The sequence below is a fragment of the Excalfactoria chinensis genome, chromosome 2, assembly GCF_039878825.1.
Source record: "Excalfactoria chinensis isolate bCotChi1 chromosome 2, bCotChi1.hap2, whole genome shotgun sequence".
Classification (NCBI taxonomy): domain Eukaryota; kingdom Metazoa; phylum Chordata; class Aves; order Galliformes; family Phasianidae; genus Excalfactoria; species Excalfactoria chinensis.
The window spans coordinates 95,595,081-95,617,782 of record NC_092826.1 but is presented as its reverse complement, the minus strand read 5'-3'; the positions used below and the strand labels follow the sequence as shown (position 1 = coordinate 95,617,782).

Sequence of the window (22,702 nt, the reverse complement as noted above, 5' to 3'; positions counted from 1 at the left end):
TCGCAGGCCCAATGCCTATGCTGTGGCGGATTGCATATAGCAGCCTTGGCTAATTAGAACCCAGAAACTGTCTGCAAGACGTGCTTCCACTGAGGTGTTACTGGACTTTATTAAATGCCATTAATAATGTGCAAGCGCCACTTAATGCTGGACGTGACACAACTTCAGAATGACCTGTCTTTAATCTGGACTGACCCCTTTATTTCCGTACAGCAGAGAAAAAGCTAATCAAGTAAAAGTGTTTACCTTCTCTAACTGAGCTGAGACCTCCCTCAGCCACACTGGTTATTGAGGCATGAAAATTATGGTACTCATCAGCACCTTCACCACACCTGAACCATCTCTGCCACTTAAAAGCTAGTAAGAATATGCCACAAAGAACTGAAAACTAACCCCCTAAAGATAAGGTCTGCACAGTGGAATTACAAAAAAAAAAAAAAAAAAAAAAAAAAAAAAAAAAAGAAAGAAAAAAAGAGAGAGACAGAGAGAGAGACAGAGAGAGAAAAATAACTGAGAGTTGACAGCTTCCCTAGGCAAGTCCATGAAGGCTATGAACAAGGAGCTGGAATCCTAAGAACACCACATGAAATGAAGGGCAGTCCCAGAGCCCAAGAGGCATCTAGTCTCACTGGGAATTGGAAAAACAGGCACTGGGAAGCATCCTCAGGACAGGTGCCCTTCGAACCAGCATCCCTCCTCCTTCCTCAAAGTTACTGGGAGTGTGTAACAAGACAAAGCCTGACTTTTCTAACATGGGAACAGTGGTGGAAAGACAAGATGACACCGTCATCAGAAACGCCACCAAAAACAGCTTAGTTTGCCTTAGTTCAGCAACGAGCTGCAGTTTCTTGGCATGCTGGCTGTAATTAAATCACTGTGCACCAAACAGAATCACCTCCCTTTCCTCTTCACATGATGTAAGCCTATGAACACTTTCATGCTGCTCGAAGTACAGTAAGGGTCAATTGATGGGGCACAGACATCTGTGGAACTGGGCCCTCTGCCCCTCAGCCCTCCTTTCAAGATCACTACTCCAGAGGTGGCAGGGATCCAGAGATCTAATATGTCCTGATTACTTATCTGGACACTCAGTCAATCCCCATCTATTCTCTGTGCATTGTCATGTGTGGCCTGACTTCACTTTCAGCCACACATTCAGGAGCTGGATGGAGAAAACACTTAGGACAGCAATCCCAAGTCAGCCCTCTCATCCTCAGAATGAAAAAGCCACCTCAAAACCTCAAGGATCTCACAGACCCTCCAGTGGACCCCTCATGCCATCCCAGCACAGCCAATTAGAAGACACCAGGTGCTCTCCTCCCCACTGCTCTCCCTTGGGGATCAGGGCAGATGAGATGCTGCCTCCTCTATGTTCAAGGGGCAGAGTTGAAGGACAGCAAAGGAGAACTCACACCACCCTTGAAACTCAGCAGTTCTTTATTGATTGCATGTCCCTAGGCTGCTTGCGGGGTGTCAGTACACCTTGTGTCCTCTCCAGTACTGTTGGGCAACAGACTGCCACCACTTGCAGGCAGCCAGGCAGCTGCCAAGTAGAAGGCTCTCCTGGCCAGATCCTGCCCATCCATCAGTACAAATGGATTGGAGGCATGGGATGAAGAAGGGACTGGAGTCTCCATGGCGCCTTTTGCCCAACAACCACAAGTTCTCTCTAGCAAGCACAATGGCACAGCCCTTCCCAGAAAAGGGTCCCTAAGTGCCCCCTGTCCTTCTTTCTTCAAAACTGGGGCAACTCTCAGGCCACAGGCCCCAACTCCAAACACTGCCGTGTCTGGGTTGCCATGGAATACTGGTACACTGCTGATGTCACTATCTAGTGTTCCGAGTTCTGCAACCGCCATAACAGTGGGTAGAGCAAAACAAGCTGGTGCTGCAGTTCAGAGCTCCCCACAGAATAATGGTGCCTCCTCCCAGCAAGAAGATCCACCTGATGGGGAGGAGGCAGAGGGCCATAGAACAAGATCCAGTGGAGCCCATGGAGGTGGATCCACCTCAAATAGAAGATGAACCCATGGAGGTGGATCCACCTCCAAATGAAGAGGAGCCCATGGAGGTGGATCCACCTCCAAATGAAGAGGAGCCAATGGAGGTGGATCCACCTCCACGTCAAGTGAAGACACAGCTCCTGAGAAGCCAAATTACCATCAGAAATTGGTGAGTGATAGATTGAAAATAGGTGACAAACTGGGTTAATCAACAAATGATTACATTTTGTATTCTGGAGAAAGCTTAGGTGATTTGTTCCTTCACAGAGAGGGAAGTGAAATCCCAACAAGATGACTTGCTAGACTCAGCCAGGAAATCAGTGGCAGAGGGGAGAATTCAGCTTGGGTTTTTCACTCATCCTCACTCCAATCAATTAAAACAGTTACCCAAATCCTCACCTAGATTCTTCTAAATAATCCCAAATGCCTACTTTCATTAGCACAGACATTGCAATTTACAATTTTTCTGCAGTACAGATGGGTTCTGCTGTGGATAACAATAATCTCTTTACCAAACAAAACCTACTGCCATTTCCTTCTGTATTAGGGATGCCAACTCCTGTACGTACCACGACACCTGTCTTGAAAAGGAGGTAATGGACTGTTTGTGTCACATCTGCAGCATGCATTAGGTTGTGATAAGGATTTTTGTGTTTGCTGTATCCAACCTCCAGAGCTTCCACAAAGGACACCAGGGCAGAAATGGGGATCTAAGAAAAGAAGCACACAGTTACAAATGAAAGAATCACATGTAATAGCTAGCATTTGGAGATCATTTTCAGAAGAGGCTCCAGAGAGCAGTTTCTACGGTTCTGTCTCATCCCCTCACAATAATGTAGCATGTATCTCTGCTTTACTACTCACATTCCGGAGTTTGTAATGAAATGCAGCTCGTAGATAGTCTGTAATACTCTACAATGAGGAGTGTTGTATATTGTACTTTTGGTTTTTTACTACCAAATCCTGACTTCCCATACTATGAGTTTGTCATTCTTTTTTGGCTCCCAGAGTGTAACTGTATGCCTAACATGAAACCACATTTGGGGGATTTCTAGGGAGCACACTACATGGGTGGTGGCAGCTGCAAGTGTATGCAGCAAGCAGCAGGGATTCTCCATTGCTTTGCACCAACTACAATACCCTAAACCTTCATATTTCTACAGTCAGAGTTGCACAGCCATTTCCCTCTTGAGTATGTATCCTGGGGCAATGCATTTCTCATCACTTATCATCTTCAAACTTTTCTCACCAGGCGACAGAAGATCCTGAAGGAGGCCAGGAGTCGGAGAAAGTAGGAGTCCTGCCAGAGTAAGTGTCAGCAGAGAAAGGGCAAATGGAATCTTTGGGTGGGGAGAATGGGAAACATCTCAGGGCAGTGCTCTGTGACCCAAATGTAACACTGTTCACAGTTACAAAGGAGCTGTTCAAAGTAAAAGATATGGAGTACACCTTTTACTCCAACTGAAGTAGTATTTGCATTTTGAAACCCATAGCAAGCCAATTTGTCATTTTTGGCTTGCATGCTTGAGACTCCTCAGAATACTGGGAGAATGACACTATCATTCCCATTGCATTTCACTCTGGAACTCCACCTGCTTCATGCTGCCCTATTACAATCAAATGTTCTACTCAAATGACATTTGGTCCTGGTTGCTGCAGGAAGATTCTCTTCCCCCTTTAGGGGAAATGACAGCGACCACAAAATCTTCACAGACACCTTCAAATGCAGCTGAAATCACTGCAGTCTGAATGGAACAGAGCAGAATAAGAATGAAATAGAAGAAAATGCAAGATGGAAAAGGAGACCCATCTTGTAACTACTGACCTTGAAACGACTGATCAGATCTTAGCGTGTGAGAAGTTCATAGAAAATGAATTTCAGTGCATGATCTCCACTGGCATCGTTTAGTGCAAACACATCAAATGACCACTTGTCTACATTCTGCAAGAATGAATAGAAAAGAATGTTAATCTGATCACCCATTTCACCATTATTATTCAATTTCCAAATTGCAAAGCATAAGTGCAAAACAAATCTTAGTTTGCCTTGGTAAATGAAAGATGGTTATGGGCACTCGCATACCGGCCTGTGCTCGTATTTTCATCACCTGCTGCACAGAGAAGTGCTATAAAAAATATCTCGAGCTGCCTTGCTCCACCCAAAGAGATCTTAGATCCTTCTGACTATTGCAGCTTCCATGGTTCAGAGACAGCATGATTCCCTACAGGATTCTCTTTTTTTAAGGACATGAGTTTGTAATTATCTGTAAATATTTTATTTTATTTTTTTAAAGATGAGTTAACTGGGGCTTTTCATAGTAATGCTACATTAAGCGCTTACAATGGTATAAAAAAAATGAGCTTTACAACATCAAAGTAAATATCTAAGTGCAATTGAGAGCGTTACAGTTAGCTGCAAATGCTCTATTAATGCTGCAGGGTGCTCAGCCAAGGGACAGAAGAAGACAAGTTCAAATGCCATCTCATAAAGCTGAAGCATAACGTATAAACTCTCTTGCAGAAGGTTGAATTCCAGCTCACCTCCTACGGATGGCAGCGTGAGATAAGAGCACTCACATGTGACAACGAGGATGTCCCCCAAACACCAGGACCCTCGCTCGCCTACTCCTGCGCCCTCCTTGAACTGTTTTTATTTAATTTCAGTAGGAAGCAGTAGCTATTGTTATAATTATATAATTATATAGTTTATATGTTTTATACGTTTTATACGTTTCATACATTTTATACGTTTATACGTTTTATAAGTTTTATAATTATATACTGTTATAATCATATAATTATATAGTAACTTACAATATTCAATATTAGAATGTAGAATAATAGAATTTACTGTTATATTTAAATATGTTATGTGTTTTATATTTAAATTTATATTTATTATATAGTTAATAATTAATTAATTAAAATAGTAATTGACCTCCAGTTCCTGTGAAGTTTAAAGCAATGTCTCAACTATACTGTTGTTCAGAATTTACTTTAAGACAATCTGACCACTACTTCCTATGAATTCTAAAGCAATGTTTCAACTATACTGTTGTTCAGAAATTACTGTAAAACAATCTTTTCTTGTACAAATAAAGGTTTGTGTTTCCTTATCTTTTTATTGTGGTAATGTTGTGTTCTTGTGGCAGATAAAATGAAGTGAATAAAGGAAAGGCAAAATATTGTTCCTTTGCACCACAAAGCCATGATGATGCTAAGTTTTACTGTAGAATAATTTAGATTTCACAGAGGGAAATATTCTTGACAACAATGACAGTAGCATTTTACTCTAAATATTAACCGAGGGGGAAATTTCCCCTTAAGGAAAAAAGGGAGCATCACACTTTGCTCAAAGAATTTGCAGTCTGTGATAATTAGAGGATTTTATAGTCTTATAAAAAGCTTTGCACAGATGTGACGTCCATGTTGGAGAGAAACTGAAAGGTAAGCAGAACTTCACAAGCACCTTGAGTGGGAGGAGAATAACTGTTGTCAATAAAGAGAGTGGGAGAAGCAAGGGATGGGAGAGTTCCTGGCTGCACTTCTTGAGGTCACTGGCCCTGCAGCCCCAGATGAAATGAAGGTGCTCTAATGGTGCCCGTAGGCAATGTGATGGAGCTACAGCCCTAAGGTTATCTTCTATACATTTTAGTCTGACATTTGACCTTCACTCCACTTCTTGGGCGAACCAAGAGATCAACAGCAGTGCTTCCCAGATGTTCAGTCCATTTGCCTTTCCATTGGTTAACCTTAGAGCCTTGATTTGTTTTATCAGCTGTCTGATTTAGAGACAGCTGATTTTCTGTTCAACATCAGTGATTGTGCTGAGGCCTCCAGCACAAGAAAGATGCAGTGCTCTTGAAATGGGTCTAGAGGAGGGCCACTAAGATGATCAGAGGGCTGGAGCACCTCTCCTATGAAGAAAGGTTGAGGGAACTGGGCTTGTTTAGCTTGGAAAAGGGAAGGCTCTGGAGAGACCTCATTGTGGCCTTTCAGTACTTGAAGGGAGCGTATCAACAGGATGACTGTTTACAGGGGTGGACAGTGATAGGACAAGGGGGAATGGTCTTGAACTGAGACAAGGGAGGTTTAGGTTAGATATTAGGAGGAAGTTTTTCACACAGAGGGTGGTGATGCGCTGGAACAGGTTGCCCAAGGAGGCTGTGGATTCCCCATCCCTGGAGGCATTCAAAGCCAGACTGGATGTGGCTCTGCACAGCTTAGTCTGGTGATTGGTGACCCAATCATCATCATCCACTCACATTTCATCTTCAGCTCACTACTATTCCTGATCCTTCAGCCTGTCAGAGATCACCGACAGTCGTATCTGACTTCCCAGTTAAGTATCACGCAGTCCTATCCCTTCCTGTTCTGACCACATGTGGTGACTCAACACTGGAGTAACAGCACATAACAGAAAGGGAAACTCTTCTGGAATTTCTTGTCTGCCAATTTCTACCACAAACTGGAGTAATAAAAAATACCTCTGAATTTCAAAGACTTAGTAAAAGTTAATTGATTTAACTCTATTGAAAAGAAATAGAGGGGTACAAGTTTTGAACTTTCCACAGAAACTTTCACAAAAAGTGGAAAACAATTATTGTGAAAATCTTTCTGCAAGAGAATGTATGCTGAATTTATGATTGTGTTTTATCTCCCCCTTGCCATGTGAAACTCCAAGAAATTTTTAGATCGAGAACTGAAGATCTTCTCTTCAAGAAATACAATGTTCTAACAAAATCATATTCTCTCTGAATAATAAATCATGACTAAAGTTTTCCAACTGATGTTTACATTACAATTTTGCATAATTGATTTTCCCAGAAGACAAACATGGATACCTGTAATTCGCTCACCTAGTTTCATCAATGTACACTGACTCAAGAACCGTCGCAGCATATTCCAAGTTTTTCTTTAGGTCTACAACTGAAGCTTCCCCTCTCTCTAGCTGCTTTACCAAAGATCGCAACCTGGAAAAGAAAGATAGGAAATGGTTAGAACAAGGAGAAACGGGTTTGAGAGTGCGAATCAGTTAAAAATTGGATCCAGCATGACACCTAACAAAAATGATTGGCATATGTAAGCTTTGAGAAGCCTGTGCAACTCTTAAAAATATCAGTCATCATGACATTAAACAAACACCACATTATACTTAGGCTCAAATAGGTCAGTGAGATGTGACAGTTCCCAGTCATACTGAAGTATGTTAAAACAGAAATAACTTGGAATCTAACAAAGGAGTTAAAAGAGATGATTCCGTTCCAGACAAAAGAAATCAAGTAACTTGACGAGCACTGTTTGTTGGTAAATTCAGGCACTGATGAAGGCTGTTTCACATACAAAGGTGAAACAAATGCAAAGGGGTGTGTTTTTACAAATACTACTCCAGAAATACCATGCAAAGTCAAGGAAATACTAGTCTACCTAGACTTCAGCAAAGCCTCTGACAAGGGCTCTCACAGTGATCTCCTGGGGAAACTGGCTGCCCCTGGCCTGGACAGGTATACCCTACTTTGGGTAAGGAAGTAGGTGAAGGGCCATGCCAACAGGTAGTGGTTAATGGAATTAGGTCCAGCTGGTAACCCATTACAAGTGGGGACCCCCAGGGATCGGTACTGGGGGACATCTTGTTTAATATCTTTAATGACAACCTAGACAAGGGGACTGAGTGTACCCTCAGTAATTTTGCAGCTGACACCAAGTTGGGAGGTGGTATTGATCTGCCTGAGGGCACAGAAGCCCTTCAGAGGGATTTAGACAAGATGGATTGCTGGGTTGAGGTGAATGGGATGAGGTTCAACAAGGCCAAGGTTCTGTGCTTTGGCCACAATGACCCCATGCAGCGCTATAGGCCTGGGGCAGAGTGGTTGGATGACTGTGAAAAGGAAAGGGACCTGGGGGTATTGGTTGATGCTTTCCTGAACATGAGCCGACAGTGTGCCCAGGTAGCTGTCATAGGTTAACCTAAAATCTACTTGCACCCATGACAGGGGGGGCAGTCGGCCCGCAGGCCGCTGGCCTAGAAGGAAAAGAAAACAGGGAAAAGGAAAATAAATACAGCGGCGACGACCTAAGGAGGCACTCTTATTTACTATATACTATATCGGAATATGGAATAACACAATATAATACAATATAATTGGAATTAAGGCTAACGAATAAAGTAAAATAGGAGAGAGTGAGTCCCAAAACCGAGAGGCCTACCGTAACTCTAGGCAAAACGGCTGGAACGCTCCCACACGGCTCCCCCCTGGCTGGCAGGATCCAAGAGAGCGAGTCCAGCACCAAAGTGAGATTATATAGAGTCCATGTCATATGACTGACCGTGATGTTCTCTGGGACATTCAGTCTTCTTTTGTGAGCAGCACATTTGTCAAAATTATCTATGCTTAACATGATGTTATGATGTGGAATACTGATAGCAAAATTACAAAATTGCAAAACCATGACAGTAGCTAAGAAGGCAAAGGGAATCCTGGCCTGTATAAGAAGGAGCAGAGAGGTGATCATGACCTGTACTCAGCTCTGGTGAGGCTGCACCTCCAGTATTGTGTTCAGTTTTGGGCCTCTCACTGCAAGAAACACATCAAGGCCCTGGAGCGTGTTCAGAGGAGGGCAACAAAACTGGTGAGGGTTCTGGAGCAAAGGCTGTATGAGGAGCCACTGAGGGAGCTGGGAGTGTTTAGTCTGGAGAAGAGGAGGATCAAGGGGGGCCTCATTGCACTTTACAATTTCCTGAAGGGAGGCTGTGATGAGGAGGGGCTTGGTCTCTTCTCCCAGGCAACAAACAGGACCCAAGGAAATGGCCACAAGTTGTACCAGGGGAGGTTTAGATTAGTCATAATAAGGAACTTTTTCTCTCAGATAGCGGCCAGGCACTGGAATGGCTGCCCAGGGAGGTGGTGTTAGGGAAATATAACATGTCACCCAACAGGACTGTGGAACGGCATATTCTTTGGATAAACTGTCACCATCACTGAGGAGCCATCCTGCTTGCTCTACACCAATATATTGCTCTGTTGAGTTCAGTGGGCTTGTTTGCAGGTGTTGGCTGGGGTTTTTATGGTGAATGCAAGCAGATACTCCCCTTGGAAAGGCAGTGTGGGAAGCTGTCTTCTGGAAACAGCCCAGCCCTTTTTTCAAAAGTTTACACCTGCGTGAGCTGTCTGTGGGCTCAGAGGAAGTTGAAAATGCTTAGCATTGTGCAAGGAGAGGCTTTTCCTTTGGGCAGTGAAGATATTATTCCAAGGAATAAAATGGGAAACAACTTTACAGAGAACAAGGGCTCTGAAACTTTTAATATAGTATTTGGCACACTTTCATGGGGAATTTGTGGACTGGATATCACGGAATTTTGGAGTGGAGAAAATCTCTTCCTTTGCAAATGTCATTTAGAAAGGCATTAGCTGTATCATTATAACTAAACAATTAGATTTAGAGCTAATATCATATGACCAATGGTTCTCTGCAGGTGCTCTGCTGGTGACTGCAATCTGAGAAACAAGTTGTGCTTCAGAAGGCTGATATTTCTTGTTTGTCAGCCTAGTAGTTAATTTCACCATTTAGTATTTAACTACACAAGAGAACAAACGATCTGTTGAAGATGTGCAGAAAGGGGTTTCATTAGGCTTTTATTGGAATAGATGTGCATTTCTTTTTGGTTAATGATGTTGCAGTGGTCTCCTAGGCAGTTCTTTTACCCTTTGTTTTCCTTCCTCTTCTAGGCGTTTACTGGACACAGAAGATGAGCTCAGTGACATCCAATCTGACTCTGTGCCCTCAGAGGTCCGGGACTGGTTGGCTTCTACATTCACACGGCAAATGGGGATGATGCTCAAAAGGACAGAGGAGAAACCCCGGTTCAGGAGCATTGTCCATGCAGTACAAGCAGGGATATTTGTGGAAAGGTAAAGGAACATGTAATGACTTTGTTCTAGTAGCTGCTTGTGCACACTGCCAATTGCACCTGCAGTATAGAGTGAAGAGGTCTCTAATATGATTCTAAAGTTGTTTCTACAAAGATCTGGTTGGCAAACAACTTCTGGTAGAGTGCAACCTGCAGCAGCACATATGGATCTGTTTTTAGCGTCATACAGATGTAATAGCACAGGTGAAATAATTTTGACATCTCTGTGTAGTCCTAGGTTGGGACTCAAAGTTTTTAAAGTGCAGTCAGTTTGGTTTAGGCCCTACCTTGCCTTTTGGCTTCTGTTGTCCTTCTGTTTGGTTGATTTTGTTGTTGTTGTTGTTGTTGTTTTAAATGAAGAATATCCTGTGTCATGGTGTTACTGTCCTGAATCATATAGCAAATGTATAGACTGAGACTGATGTGAAAAGTTTGGAGATCGAAAGGGGAGGCAAAAAAAAAGAAAAATCCATTGAGTTTTCTCAGCTTTTTCAGTCACAACTTGCATCAGAACATACTGCTAAAACTAATTTCACTTTCTGAACTCTAAAACTTTTAGTCATCTAACTTTGGACTCATTTCCGTTCCTACCTTTTCTTCTTGAGTAACCACTCTTCCCCGATGTTTCCTTGGAGCTAGCAGGAGGGCTGGTAAGTGGGGAGCAGCCAGCAGACTTCAGACAGCCAGTGCCAGATGTCTACAGCAAAACTCAAGTCAGGAATGTGAGTTCTGGCTGGGACTTCCATGACACCTATTGTTGCTGATCAGAACTGTGCTGACAGCCTAGCAGTTCTCTGCATAGGAGGATGGGTGTATCACACAGTGGATCACAGACCACACAGGCGCACAGGGACTCCTTCCACTTGCTGATTGCTGACTTTTTAAAATTGCTCTTCTTATTTAATCTCATACCTGAAAACTCAAGAAATCGCTGCATGTGTGCTAAGAGTGGCTGCAATAATGGTAAGGCTAACAGGACAGCATTAGCTGTCCTTTCTCCCTGGGAAGTATTCCTCCCCCATTTGACAGGCTGTTAGTGGATTAACCCTCACTCTCAGTGAAGGACTTGCTTGAGAAGGATATAAACGAGTGGCAGAAAGCTGGTAGTCAGAGGCTGTTACCCAGTGGGTTTGAATAACTGTGAAATGAAAGAGGAAACATTCAGATGGAAAATGGCATCAGAGAAGGGCTGTTGCTCTCCTAAGCTAAGGCAGAGGGCCTTTGCCTGAACTGTCTGAAAAGTGCTGTGTCCTGGCAGAGGGGGTAAGAAATTATGTGATTTAGGCAGTGGGAGTGTTCTTTAAAGGTGCATGACATTTGTGTTTGAGAGCAGAACGTGAAAGGGAAGTGAAGGACTTCACACAGGATCATGTCAGATGGGAGAAGAAAGCTTTCCATCCTCTCTTTTGACTCCTGTGTTTCTGAAGTGCAAAACTGTGAGATGTGGAAAGGTGTTTTAACAGCGGGTGTCTGTGAATTCACATAGCCTATTAAAAACAGAATGACCTGAAAACAGATATAAATTCCAGTACGTAGTTCAGTGCATTCTTTCGTATGGTTACCAATGTTATGTCCTTCGTCTTTCTCGTACACAAACAAAGAACACCTAAAAATTTTGAACTGATTTTAAAAAGAGAGAGAGAGAGAAGTAATAGTGGTACTGAACTGCAGATGATGCCTTGCAGACTGCAGATGATTTCTGAAGTAAACTGAGGATGAGCTTGTGTGCTGGACAAGCAAGAACAACAGAAACTGGAAGGGCAGTATGGTTTGCTGCAGTGGAAAATGGGGAGCATCTTGTTTTTTTGAGTGCAGACTTTGCCTCTGGTGAAGATCTGGTATTAACAGATTCATCCTTATCTCCAGCCTGGGGACCAAGGTCTGAGATACTGGGAATTGTATGGCCTTGAGCAAGGCTCTAAGGTGAGAGGTGGTATAGAGAGCATGTGCACAGGCTAGGAAGAAGGAAGAAAAATCCTTGTACTTCAAGTTCATTTGTTGGCCTATACAAGATCTCCTGTAACAGCATATTTCTTCATTGTTGTCTAGTATAAGTTTATTTATCTGTTGTGTTATCTATTTTCTCTTGGTAGAATGTACAGGCGGACATCCAATATGGTCGGTTTGAGCTACCCACCAGCTGTAATTGGAGTGTTAAAGGTATGTCCAACAAAAAGGTGATATTGGGAGAAGACTGAGGTGTCTTTGCAAAGCATCAGGGTAACACCGTGACGTTTTACAAGGGGAAGGGAGTGTTTGAACTTGCCCTTTCCTTCTTTCTGATGTTTAATCAACCTCAGGTCCATTCATAGTTTACTGCTCTGCGGGAATATTCTTAGAGTGAAAGAAAAAATAGAGTTCAGAACTTGATAATGTTGAACCTTGAAGGTTCCAAGCTAAACAAGCCCAGTTCCCTCAACCTTTCTTCATAGGAGAGGTGCTCCAGCCCTCTGATCATCTTAGTGGCCCTCCTCTAGACCCATTCCAAGAGCACTGCATCTTTCTTGTGCTGGAGGCCTCAGCACAATCACTGATGTTGAACAGAAAATCAGCTGTCTCTAAATCAGACAGCTGATAAATCAAGGCTCTAAGGTTAACCAATGGAAAGGCAAATGGACTGAACATCTGGGAAGCACTGCTGTTGATCTCTTGGTTCACCCAAGAAGTGGAGTGAAGGTCAAATGTCAGACTAAAATGTATAGAAGATAACCTTAGGGCTGTAGCTCCATCACATTGCCTACGGGCACCATTAGAGCACCTTCTGACATTTCATCTGGGGCTGCAGGGCCAGTGACCTCGAGAAGCCAGTAGCCAGTAATTTTCCCGTCCCTTGCTTCTCCCACTCTCTTTATTGACAACAGTTATTCTCCTCCCACTGAAGGTGCTTGTGAAGTTCTGCTTACCTTTCAGTTTCTCTCCAACATGGATGTCACATCTGTGCAAAGCTTTTCATAAGACCATAAAATCCTCTAATTATCACAGACTGCAAATTCTCTGAGCAAAGTGTGATGCTCCCTTTTTTCCTTAAGGGGAAATTTCCCCCTCGGTTAATATTTAGAGTAAAATGCTACTGTCATTGTTGTCAAGAATATTTCCCTCTGTGAAATCTAAATTATTCTACAGTAAAACTTAGCATCTTCATGGCTTTGTGGTGCAAAGGAACAATATTTTGCCTTTCCTTCATTCACTTCATTTTATCTGCCACAAGAACACAACATTACCACAATAAAAAGATAAGGAAACACAAACCTTTATTTGTACAAGAAAAGATTGTTTTACAGTAATTTCTGAACAACAGTATAGTTGAAACATTGCTTTAAACTTCACAGGAACTGGAGGTCAATTACAATTTTAATTAAGTAATTGTTAACTATATAATAAATATAAATTTAAATATAAAACACATAACATATTTAAATATAACAGTAAATTCTATTATTCTACATTCTAATATTGTATATTGTAAGTTACTATATAATTATATGATTATAACAGTATATAATTATAAAACTTATAAAACGTATAAACGTATAAAATGTATGAAACGTATAAAAGGTATAGAACATATAAAACATATAATTATATGATTATAACAATAGCTACTGCTTCCTACTGAATCTAAACAAAAACAGTACAGGAAGGGCGCAGGAGTAGGCGAGAGAGGGTCCTGGTGTTTGAGGGGCATCCTCGTTGTCACATGTGAGTGCTCTTATCTCACGCTGCCATCCGTAGGAGGTGAGCTGGAATTCAACCTTCTGCAAGAGAGTTTATACGTTATGCTTCAGCTTTATGAGATGGCATTTGAACTTGTCTTCTTCTGTCCCTTGGCTGAGCACCCTGCAGCATTAATAGAGCATTTGCAGCTAACTGTAACGCTCTCAATTGCACTTAGATATTTACTTTGATGTTGTAAAGCTCATTTTTTTATACCATTGTAAGCTCTTAATGTAGCATTACCATGAAAAGCCCCAGTTAACTCACTCATCTTTAAAAAAATAAAATAAAATATTTACAGATAATTACAAACTCATGTCCTTAAAAAAAGAGAATCCTGTAGGGAATCATGCTGTCTCTGAACCATGGAAGCTGCAATAGTCAGAAGGATCTAAGATCTCTTTGGGTGGAGCAAGGCAGCTCGAGATATTTTTTATAGCACTTCTCTGTGCAGCAGGTGATGAAAATACGAGCACAGGCCGGTATGTGAGTGCCCATAACCATCTTTCATTTACCAAGGCAAACTAAGATTTGTTTTGCACTTATGCTTTGCAATTTGGAAATTGAATAATAATGGTGAAATGGGTGATCAGATTAACTTTCTTTTCTATTCATTCTTGCAGAATCTAGACAAGTGGTCATTTGATGTGTTTGCACTAAACGATGCCAGTGGAGATCATGCACTGAAATTCATTTCCTATGAACTTCTCACACGCTATGATCTGATCAGTCGTTTCAAGGTCAGTAGTTACAAGATGGGTTTCCTTTTCCATCTTGCATTTCTTCTATTTCATTCTTATTCTGCTCTGTTCCATTAGACTGCAGTGATTTCAGCTACAATTGAAGGTCTCTGTGAAGATTTTGTGGTCACTGTCATTTCCCCTAAAGGGGGAAGAGAATCTTCCTGCAGCAACCAGGGCCAAATGTCATTTGAGTAGAACATTTGATTGTAATAGGGCAGCATGAAGCAGGTGGAGTTCCAGAGTGAAATGCAATGGGAATGATAGTGTCATTCTCCCAGTATTCTGAGGAGTCTCAAGCATGCAAGCCAAAAATGAAAAATTGGCTTGCTATGGGTTTCAAAATGCAAATACTACTTCAGGTGGAGTAAAAGGTGTACTCCATATCTTTTACTTTGAACAGCTCCTTTGTAACTGTGAACAGTGTTACATTTGGGTCACAGAGCACTGCCCTGAGATGTTTCCCATTCTCCCCACCCAAAGATTCCATTTGCCCTTTCTCTGCTGACACTTACTCTGGCAGGACTCCTACTTTCTCCGACTCCTGGCCTCCTTCAGGATCTTCTGACGCCTGATGAGAAAAGTTTGAAGATGATAACTGATGAGAAATGCATTGCCCCAGGATACATACTCAAGAGGGAAATGGCTGTGCAACTCTGACTGCAGAAATATGAAGGTTTAGGGTATTGTAGTTGGTGCAAAGCAATGGAGAATCCCTGCTGCTTGTTGCATACACATGCAGCTGCCACCACACATGTAGTGTGCTCCCTAGAAATCCCCCAAATGTGGTTTCATGTTAGGCATACAGTTACACTCTGGGAGCAAAAAAAGCATGACAAACTCATAGTATGGGAAGTCAGGATTCGGTAGTAAAAAACCAAAAGTACAATATACAACACTCCTCATCGTAGAGTATTGCAGACTATCTATGAGATGCATTTCATTACAAACTCCGGAATGTGAGTAGTAAAGCAGAGATACATGCTACATTATTGTGAGAGGATGAGACAGACCCATAGAAACTGCTCTCTGGAGCCTCTTCTGAAAATGATCTCCAAATGCTAGCTATTACATGTGATTCTTTCATTTGTAACTGTGTGCTTCTTTTCTTAGATCCCCATTTCTGCCCTGGTGTCCTTTGTGGAAGCTCTGGAGGTTGGATACAACAAACACAAAAATCCTTATCACAACCTAATGCATGCTGCAGATGTGACACAAACAGTCCATTACCTCCTTTTCAAGACAGGTGTCGTGGTACGTACAGGAGTTGGCATCCCTAATACAGAAGGAAATGGCAGAAGATTTTGTTTGGTAAAGAGATTATTGTTATCCACAGCAGAACCCATCTGTACTGCAGAAAAATTGTAAATTGCAATGTCTGTGCTAATGAAAGTAGGCATTTGGGATTATTTAGAAGAATCTAGGTGAGGATTTGGGTAACTGTTTTAATTGATTGGAGTGAGGATGAGTGAAAAACCCAAGCTGAATTCTCCCCTCTGCCACTGATTTCCTGGCTGAGTCTAGCAAGTCATGTTGGGATTTTACTTCCCTCTCTGTGAAGGAACAAATCACCTAAGCTTTCTCCAGAATACAAAATGTAATCATTTGTTGATTAACCCAGTTTGTCACCTATTTTCAATCTATCACTCACCAATTTCTGATGTTAATTTGGCTTCTCAGGAGCTGCGTCTTCACTTCACGTGGAGGTGGATCCACCTCCATTGGTTCCTCTTCATTTGGAGGTGGATCCACCTCCATGGGCTCCTCTTCATTTGGAGGTGGATCCACCTCCATGGGTTCTTCTTCTATTTGAGGTGGATCCACCTCCATGGGCTCAACTGGATCGAGTTCTATGGCCCTCTGCCTCCTCCCCATCAGGTGGATCTTCTTGCTGGGAGGAGGCACCATTATTGTGTGGGGAGCTCTGAACTGCAGCACCAGCTTGTTTTGCTCTACCCACTGTTAAGGCAATTGCAGAACTCAGAACACTAGACAGTGACATCAGCAGTGTACCAGTGTTCCATGGCAACCCAAACACGGCAGTGTTTGGAGTTGGGGCCTGTGGCCTGAGAGTTGCCCCAGTTTTGAAGAAAGAAGGACAGGGGGCACTTAGGGACCCTTTTCTGGGAAGGGCTGTGCCATTGTGCTTGCTAGAGGGAACTTGTGGTTGTTGGGCAAAAGGCACCATGGAGACTCCAGTCCCTTCTTCATCCCATGCCTCCAATCCATTTGTACTGATGGATGGGCAGGATCAGGCCAGGAGAGCCTTCTACTTGGCAGCTGCCTGGCTGCCTGCAAGTGGTGGCAGCCTGTTGCCCAACAGTACTGGAGAGGACACAAGGTGTACTGACACCCCGCAAGCAGCCTAGGGACATGCAATCAATAAAGAACTGCTGAGTTTCAAGGGTGGTGTGAGTTCTCCTTTGCTGTCCTTCACCTCTGCCCCTTGAACATAGAGGAGGCAGCATCTCATCTGCCCTGATCCCCAAGGGAGAGCAGTGGGGAGGAGAGCACCTGGTGTCCTCTGAGTGGCTGTGCTGGGATGGCATGAGGGGTCCACTGGAGGGTCTGTGAGATCCTTGAGGTTTTGAGGTGGCTTTTTCATTCTGAGGACAAGAGGGCTGACTTGGGATTGCTGTCCTAAGTGTTTTCTCCCTCCAGCTCCTGAATGTGTGGCTGAAAGTGAAGTCAGGCCACACATGACAATGCACAGAGAATAGATGGGGATTGATTGAGTGTCCAGATAAGTAATCAGGACATATTAGATCTCTGGATCCCTGCCACCTCTGGAGTAGTGATCTTGAAAGGAGGGCTGAGGGGCAGAGGGCCCAGTTCCACAGATGTCTGTGCCCCATCAGTTGACCCTTACTGTACTTCGAGCAGCATGAAAGTGTTCATAGGCTTACATCATGTGAAGAGGAAAGGGAGGTGATTCTGTTTGGTGCACAGTGATTTAATTACAGCCAGCATGCCAAGAAACTGCAGCTTGTTGCTGAACTAAGGCAAACTAAGCTGTTTTTGGTGGCGTTTTAAATTTAGGAGGGAAGATGAATGTCAGGAGCAAGTTCTTTACCAAGAGAGTGGTGAGCTGTTGGAACAGGCTGCCCAGAGAGGTTGTGGATGCCCAAACCCTGGAGGTGATCAAGGCCAGGTTGGATGGGCCTTGGGCTGCCTGGTCTAGTATTAGATGTTGAGGCTGGCCACTCTGTTTGTGGCAGGGGGTTGGAGCTTGACGGTGCTTGTGGTCCCTTCCAACCCAAGCCATTTTATGGTTCTGTCAACTTGAAAGAGAATTCCAGAAACAGTTTTCCAGTTTTTGAGTGCTAAGTCAGAGCAAGATTAACAGCCTTGTGTATACCAGATTCCAGTCGCAGAGAAGCAGAAGCAGAAAAACCCACTAAATATCTGTCTTCAATTATTTTGAGATCTTCATTTTCTTTCATGTGCTTACCGATATCTGGTCAATTACCTGTGCGCACCCACTTTTGAAAGTCAACCGCTGCTGGGATGCATCTTTTGAAATGTCAGGGAGGTGCATAGACCTCTATCAGAGGTATCATCTACCTTCTTAGTATTCTGTAGGTCCCTCCATAAGTAATGACTCCTACTTGTTTTCATGGAAATGCTAACAGCTACAAAGAGCACAGTAACACTGTTCAATGCAGAAAATTCTCAGCTACAAAGCGCTGCTTTTCAACACAGTGCCCACCATCATTAACTGTGCATTTTCACCAGCAGAGAAGGAGAGTCTGCATGCTTTGCTCAGCAAAATCTGCTCCAGCAGAGGTGACCCACTGTTGCCACTGCTGAAACACGCACCACCCATTGCCTCACTGTGCTCACATCCCCTGTTTCATCCCTGTAAGTGTTCAGGAAGTGTTGATGAATGTCAATGGGTGCCATTTTTTCTCTGTGAGGGAATTCAGTGACCGAGCTTTTCTTTTTCTTCATGCACGCTTCCATGTGAGACACAGAGAATTTGCTCCGCTAGTTCTGGAAATTATTAAAAGCATCTGATTGATTTAGAAATCAAAGTCAAAAGTGACAATCACATTGAAAATATGACTTTGACTAGGCAATTAGGGGCAAAAAGACCAAGAACAATCTCAGGACTTTATCAGCTATTTCTATGAATCACGAAGAACAAGATATGTCTCTTGTGAGACGATGTTTCTTGTGCTCCTTATGGTTCAGGGATTGACAAAAACTCCGCTGATTAGTGGAAATTGGTGACATTTTTTTGTATTTGAGGCTCTGTTACAAAATTGAACCAAGCTGAAAATACATAGCTTGGTGGTATGCACACACGTGCGCATGTATTAGTAAGTCATTGAAAAAGATGGGTATTCTTGTGATTTTACTTCTTTCTTCCTGGGATTTTCCTCTCTTTCTTCCTCACACATCATTCTTTAAGAAGGGCAATCGTTTCCCCTCTCTATGATTTAAACCTGTTTGTTGTTTTTTTTTTTTGTTCTTGAATCTGCTTTGCTGAAGTTCAGTTTATTTAGATGAAGCGTCAGGAAAAGCACTGATTCAGCTTCGGTGTATCAGCCAGAGAAATTTGCTTTAAGACAGCTGGCAGGCTGCAGGGGAAAGGCAAGGATGTGCAGCACTGCCTGTCAGCGGGGGATAACTTGCCTTAAAAGACAAAAGCCTGAATGCCTGGGAAAATGATCTGATTGCTCTGTAATTTCTTTTCAGCACTGGCTGACAGAGCTGGAGATCTTCGCTATGATCTTCGCAGCTGCTATCCATGATTATGAACACACAGGAACCACCAACAATTTTCACATCCAAACACGGTAAGGCCATCATAAATCATGAGTGGTTGGGGAAGTTTTTGGAAAATAACAGCACATCCACATAGAAGAATGTGGAAGTTTTTGCCCTCAAGTGATGCAGGAGAAAAGTTCACTTCCCTACATAACATTTCATTTTTTCTTACTCAACAGTTTCCATCTGTATGCCTGTATTATAGATTGCTGACTACTGTATCATATCAGGAAAAAGGAAGACCCCGAGATATTTCTGTGCAAAATTGCTGAAGGCTACTTGTTATGCAGATTGATGTATTTCATCAAAAATATATTTTTAAGGAAATGTTATAATTCAAAGGTTCACCAGTATCTGTATTTGTCAGTATACACCAGCACAACAGATACTGTTCTTACTGGAAAAACATATCAGCCGCAAGAGGATATGTTTAGCACTCCCTGTTTGGGAATAAGTCATTGCGCTCACATCTTAAATCTTTGTAAATTCCTGGAGAGCAGTCAGCTGGTGGCAGACTGTACTGGACTGGCATTATTGTTGATCTCAGAGTCTTGTGTAGGGCTTTTGAGATTGATGGAAGAGAGGTACAAAGAAAATGGCAACATTTGAGAGTGTGCAAATATTGTAAAACGTCTGGCTTCAGTGATAATTGGGCGTCTAATGTCTGTGTATTATTTTGACGTTGTAAGTCTACAGGTAGCACTGACAAACTGTCTAGGTGTCCTTGACTGACATGGCGTACTTGGACACTTCTAAGATGCACTGCAGCATACCCTAAATTAGACATCTGTAATATGGTAGCTGAATCCTGCTATGTATTGCAGATATACAGAGGCTCCTATGATAGATCACACATTTGCTCAAGAAGGTTTTGGAATGCTGGAAGAAATTTCTGTCAGTGTTCTACAGTGAGGCAGACTCCCCCTTCTTACATCTTCTTATATGCAAGAATGAAGGATCTGCTCTATTTCCAAAGTAGAAAACAGCTACAGAAATGTTCAGTTATAGTTTATTCTTTGTGGCATTGAACAACAGAGGATCTAAAATGGCGAGGGAGAAAAATTTACACTGCTCACTGGGAAGCAAGACTGAGAGAGGACTATAATGAATCTTACTCATTCTCTCTTGCCATTAACTTTGAGCAACCACTTTGTCTTCAGAACAATTGAGCTATCCAGCAATTTCAGATCTATCACACGGAGCCTAAAATAAGGAGTGAAATACCTTTGGTCTTCTACTATCCCACTGGGTTTTGCCCTTCTGTACAGCATAGCTATGTGCATGGATAACTGAAAGCAGCTCAGTCATGTCTTGCTTACAGCCAATTTGCTATTCTGGGAACAATATAAGAACACACCTCACAATTTCTTACTCAGCTACACTCAGGCTTCAGTTTGAGAGCAATATACACAAGAACTGGAAAGGAACTTTGTGATTCAGCCCTAAATGTACATTATCTCTCTCAGTTAGGAAGCTCTCAGTATCCTTTTCTGATGTAATGTAAGACAAGGTGAGTCTCAGCAGATGAAATAGATTTTGTGGTGAATTTTCATCTTTAGTTTTCTTTTAATGAATAACAACAATGAATGAAGCGTCACAAGCACTCTCAAAATGCTTATATCTGTGCTATAGGAACTAACCTCTGTATGTGAGCAAAGAAAAGCTTTTGAAAATAAGACACGTTAGATAAGGAAGAAACGTAACCTTCCTTGTTTCCTTTTTAATCCTAGGTCAGACTCAGCCATTCTGTATAATGACCGGTCTGTGCTTGAAAATCACCATGTTAGTGCAGCATATCGTCTTTTACAAGATGATGAAGAGATGAATATTTTATCTAATCTCTCAAAAGACGACTGGAGGTAAACATGAACGTTCTACAGAATTATAACTCTCAAAATATTTTACTTCCTCTCAACAACTAACAGGTTGGCGGAGAAAACTGCCTTGAACTGAGAACATGTGTTAGCATTTGTCAGGACAAGCACATAACTAAAGCAAAACATTTCAGTTTAATTTAATGACAGCCCCTCCCTGAGTGGCAGTCAGAAGTGGTTACAGCAGCCGTGTCCCACCTGTGTCCCAGCCCAGCCAGCTCTGCGGCCGCCCTCTGCCCCATGCTATCATGGCGGCAGTTCTACCTTGCCAAGCGGTGCAGCCCAGAGACAGTATGCAGTCACACAACATTGTGCAGATACTTTGTGGGTGAAAATGCACAGATAATAATGGTGGTGACCATGCTGAAAAACAGTGATTTGTAGCTGAGAATTGACTCTATCACATCATGTTATTGTGCTCTTTGTATCTGCTTGGAGGACAGGAGGCTTGCTGATGTGCCTCCCATCCACAAGAAGGGCTGTAAGGAGAATCTGGGGAACTAGAAGAGTGGGAGCCATAGTGGTGAGGCTGGTCTCTTTTCAGTAGTGCGTGGGGACAGGACTAGGGGAAATGGGCTGAAACTTCAGCATAGGAAGTTCCGCTCGAATGTGCGCAAGAACGTCTTTACAGCGAGGGCGACGGAGCACTGGAACAGGCTGCCCAGGGAGGTGGTGGAGTCTCCTTCTCTGGAGATATTCAAGACCTGCCCGGACGCCTACCTGCGCGACGTGGTGTAGGGAGCCTGCTTTGGCAGGGGGGTTGGACTCAATGATCTCTAGAGGTCCCTTACAACCCCTACAATTCTGAGATTCTGTGACCTACAGGCCTGTCAGCCTGACCTCGGTACTGGGGAAACTTATGGAGCAAATCATCTTGGGTGAGATCACACGGCACGTGTATGGAGTCCAAGGGATCAGGCCCAACCAGCACAGGTTCATGAAGGGCACGTTGTGCTTGCCCTTTTATGACTGGGTAACCAGACTGGTAGACAGGGGAAAGGCTGTTGATGTAGTCTTCCTAGACTTCAGCAAAGCCTTTGACAATGTCTCTCACAGTATTCTCCTGGAGAAACCTGGCTGCCCATGGCCTGGACAGGTATACTCTTCTTTGGGTAAGGAATTGGCTAAGGAGCCATGCCAAACAGGTAGTGATTAATGGAGTTAAGTCCAGCTGGTGACCCATTAAATGCGATGTCCCCCAGGGGTCAGTACTGCAGCCCATCTTGTTTAATATCTTTACTAATTATCTTGATTAGGGGATTGAGTTTACCCTCAGTAAGTTTGCAGATGACACCAGGCTGGGAGGCGGTGTCGATCTGCCTGTGGGCAGGGAGGCCCTGAAAAGGGATCTAGATTAGCTGTATTGATGGGCTGAGGTTAATAGGATGATGTTCAACAAGGACAAGTGCCGGGTCCTGCACTTTGGCCACACTAACCCCATGCAGCGCTATAGGCTTAGGGTTGAGTGGCTGGATGACTGTGAAGAGGAAAGGGACCTGGGGGTGTTGGTTGATGCTTTCCTGAGCATGAGCTGACAGTTTGCCCAGGTGGCCAAAAGGGCCAATGGCATCCTGGCCTGTATAAGAAATAGTGTGTCCAGCAGGAGCAGAGGTGAAAATCCCCCTGTACTCAGCACTGGTGAGGCTGCACCTCCAGTATTGTGTTCAGTTTTGGGCCTCTCACTACAAG

At 43.1% G+C, this 22,702-nt stretch overlaps 2 protein-coding genes and 1 pseudogene across 2 annotated transcripts in view; 2 read left to right on the top strand and 1 right to left on the bottom strand.

The window, feature by feature from the left end:
• LOC140247911 (dual specificity calcium/calmodulin-dependent 3',5'-cyclic nucleotide phosphodiesterase 1C-like) overlaps positions 1–7,593 on the bottom strand; it is a 37,166-nt pseudogene extending 29,573 nt beyond the window's left edge.
• Positions 7,594–7,768: 175 nt separating this feature from the next.
• The window catches only part of LOC140247909 (dual specificity calcium/calmodulin-dependent 3',5'-cyclic nucleotide phosphodiesterase 1C-like), a 46,322-nt gene continuing 31,388 nt past the window's right edge, over positions 7,769–22,702 (top strand). The window contains exons 1-3 of the mRNA XM_072328110.1: positions 7,769–7,941; positions 9,731–9,913; positions 12,006–12,072. Coding sequence (XP_072184211.1) covers positions 7,769–7,941; positions 9,731–9,913; positions 12,006–12,072 — 423 coding nt within the window. The remainder of the gene's footprint in view (positions 7,942–9,730; positions 9,914–12,005; positions 12,073–22,702) is intronic.
• On the top strand, positions 13,689–21,002 carry LOC140249178 (dual specificity calcium/calmodulin-dependent 3',5'-cyclic nucleotide phosphodiesterase 1C-like). Its single transcript, XM_072330552.1, has 5 exons — positions 13,689–13,781; positions 14,250–14,366; positions 15,480–15,620; positions 19,068–19,168; positions 20,870–21,002. Exons 1-5 carry the CDS (start codon positions 13,689–13,691, stop codon positions 21,000–21,002), a joined length of 585 nt encoding a protein of 194 aa, XP_072186653.1.

What these genes read in the sequence shown, in the direction of transcription:
- LOC140249178 (XM_072330552.1), top strand. Translation starts at nt 13,689, where the DNA reads ATGCTTCAGCTTTATGAGATGGCATTTGAACTTGTCTTCTTCTGTCCC. An exon ending in ATCTGATCAGTCGTTTCAAG is followed by an intron (nt 14,367 to 15,479) that starts GTCAGTAGTTAC and finishes TTCTTTTCTTAG; the next exon opens with ATCCCCATTTCTGCCCTGGT. An exon ending in TTTTCAAGACAGGTGTCGTG is followed by an intron (nt 15,621 to 19,067) that starts GTACGTACAGGA and finishes ATTTCTTTTCAG; the next exon opens with CACTGGCTGACAGAGCTGGA.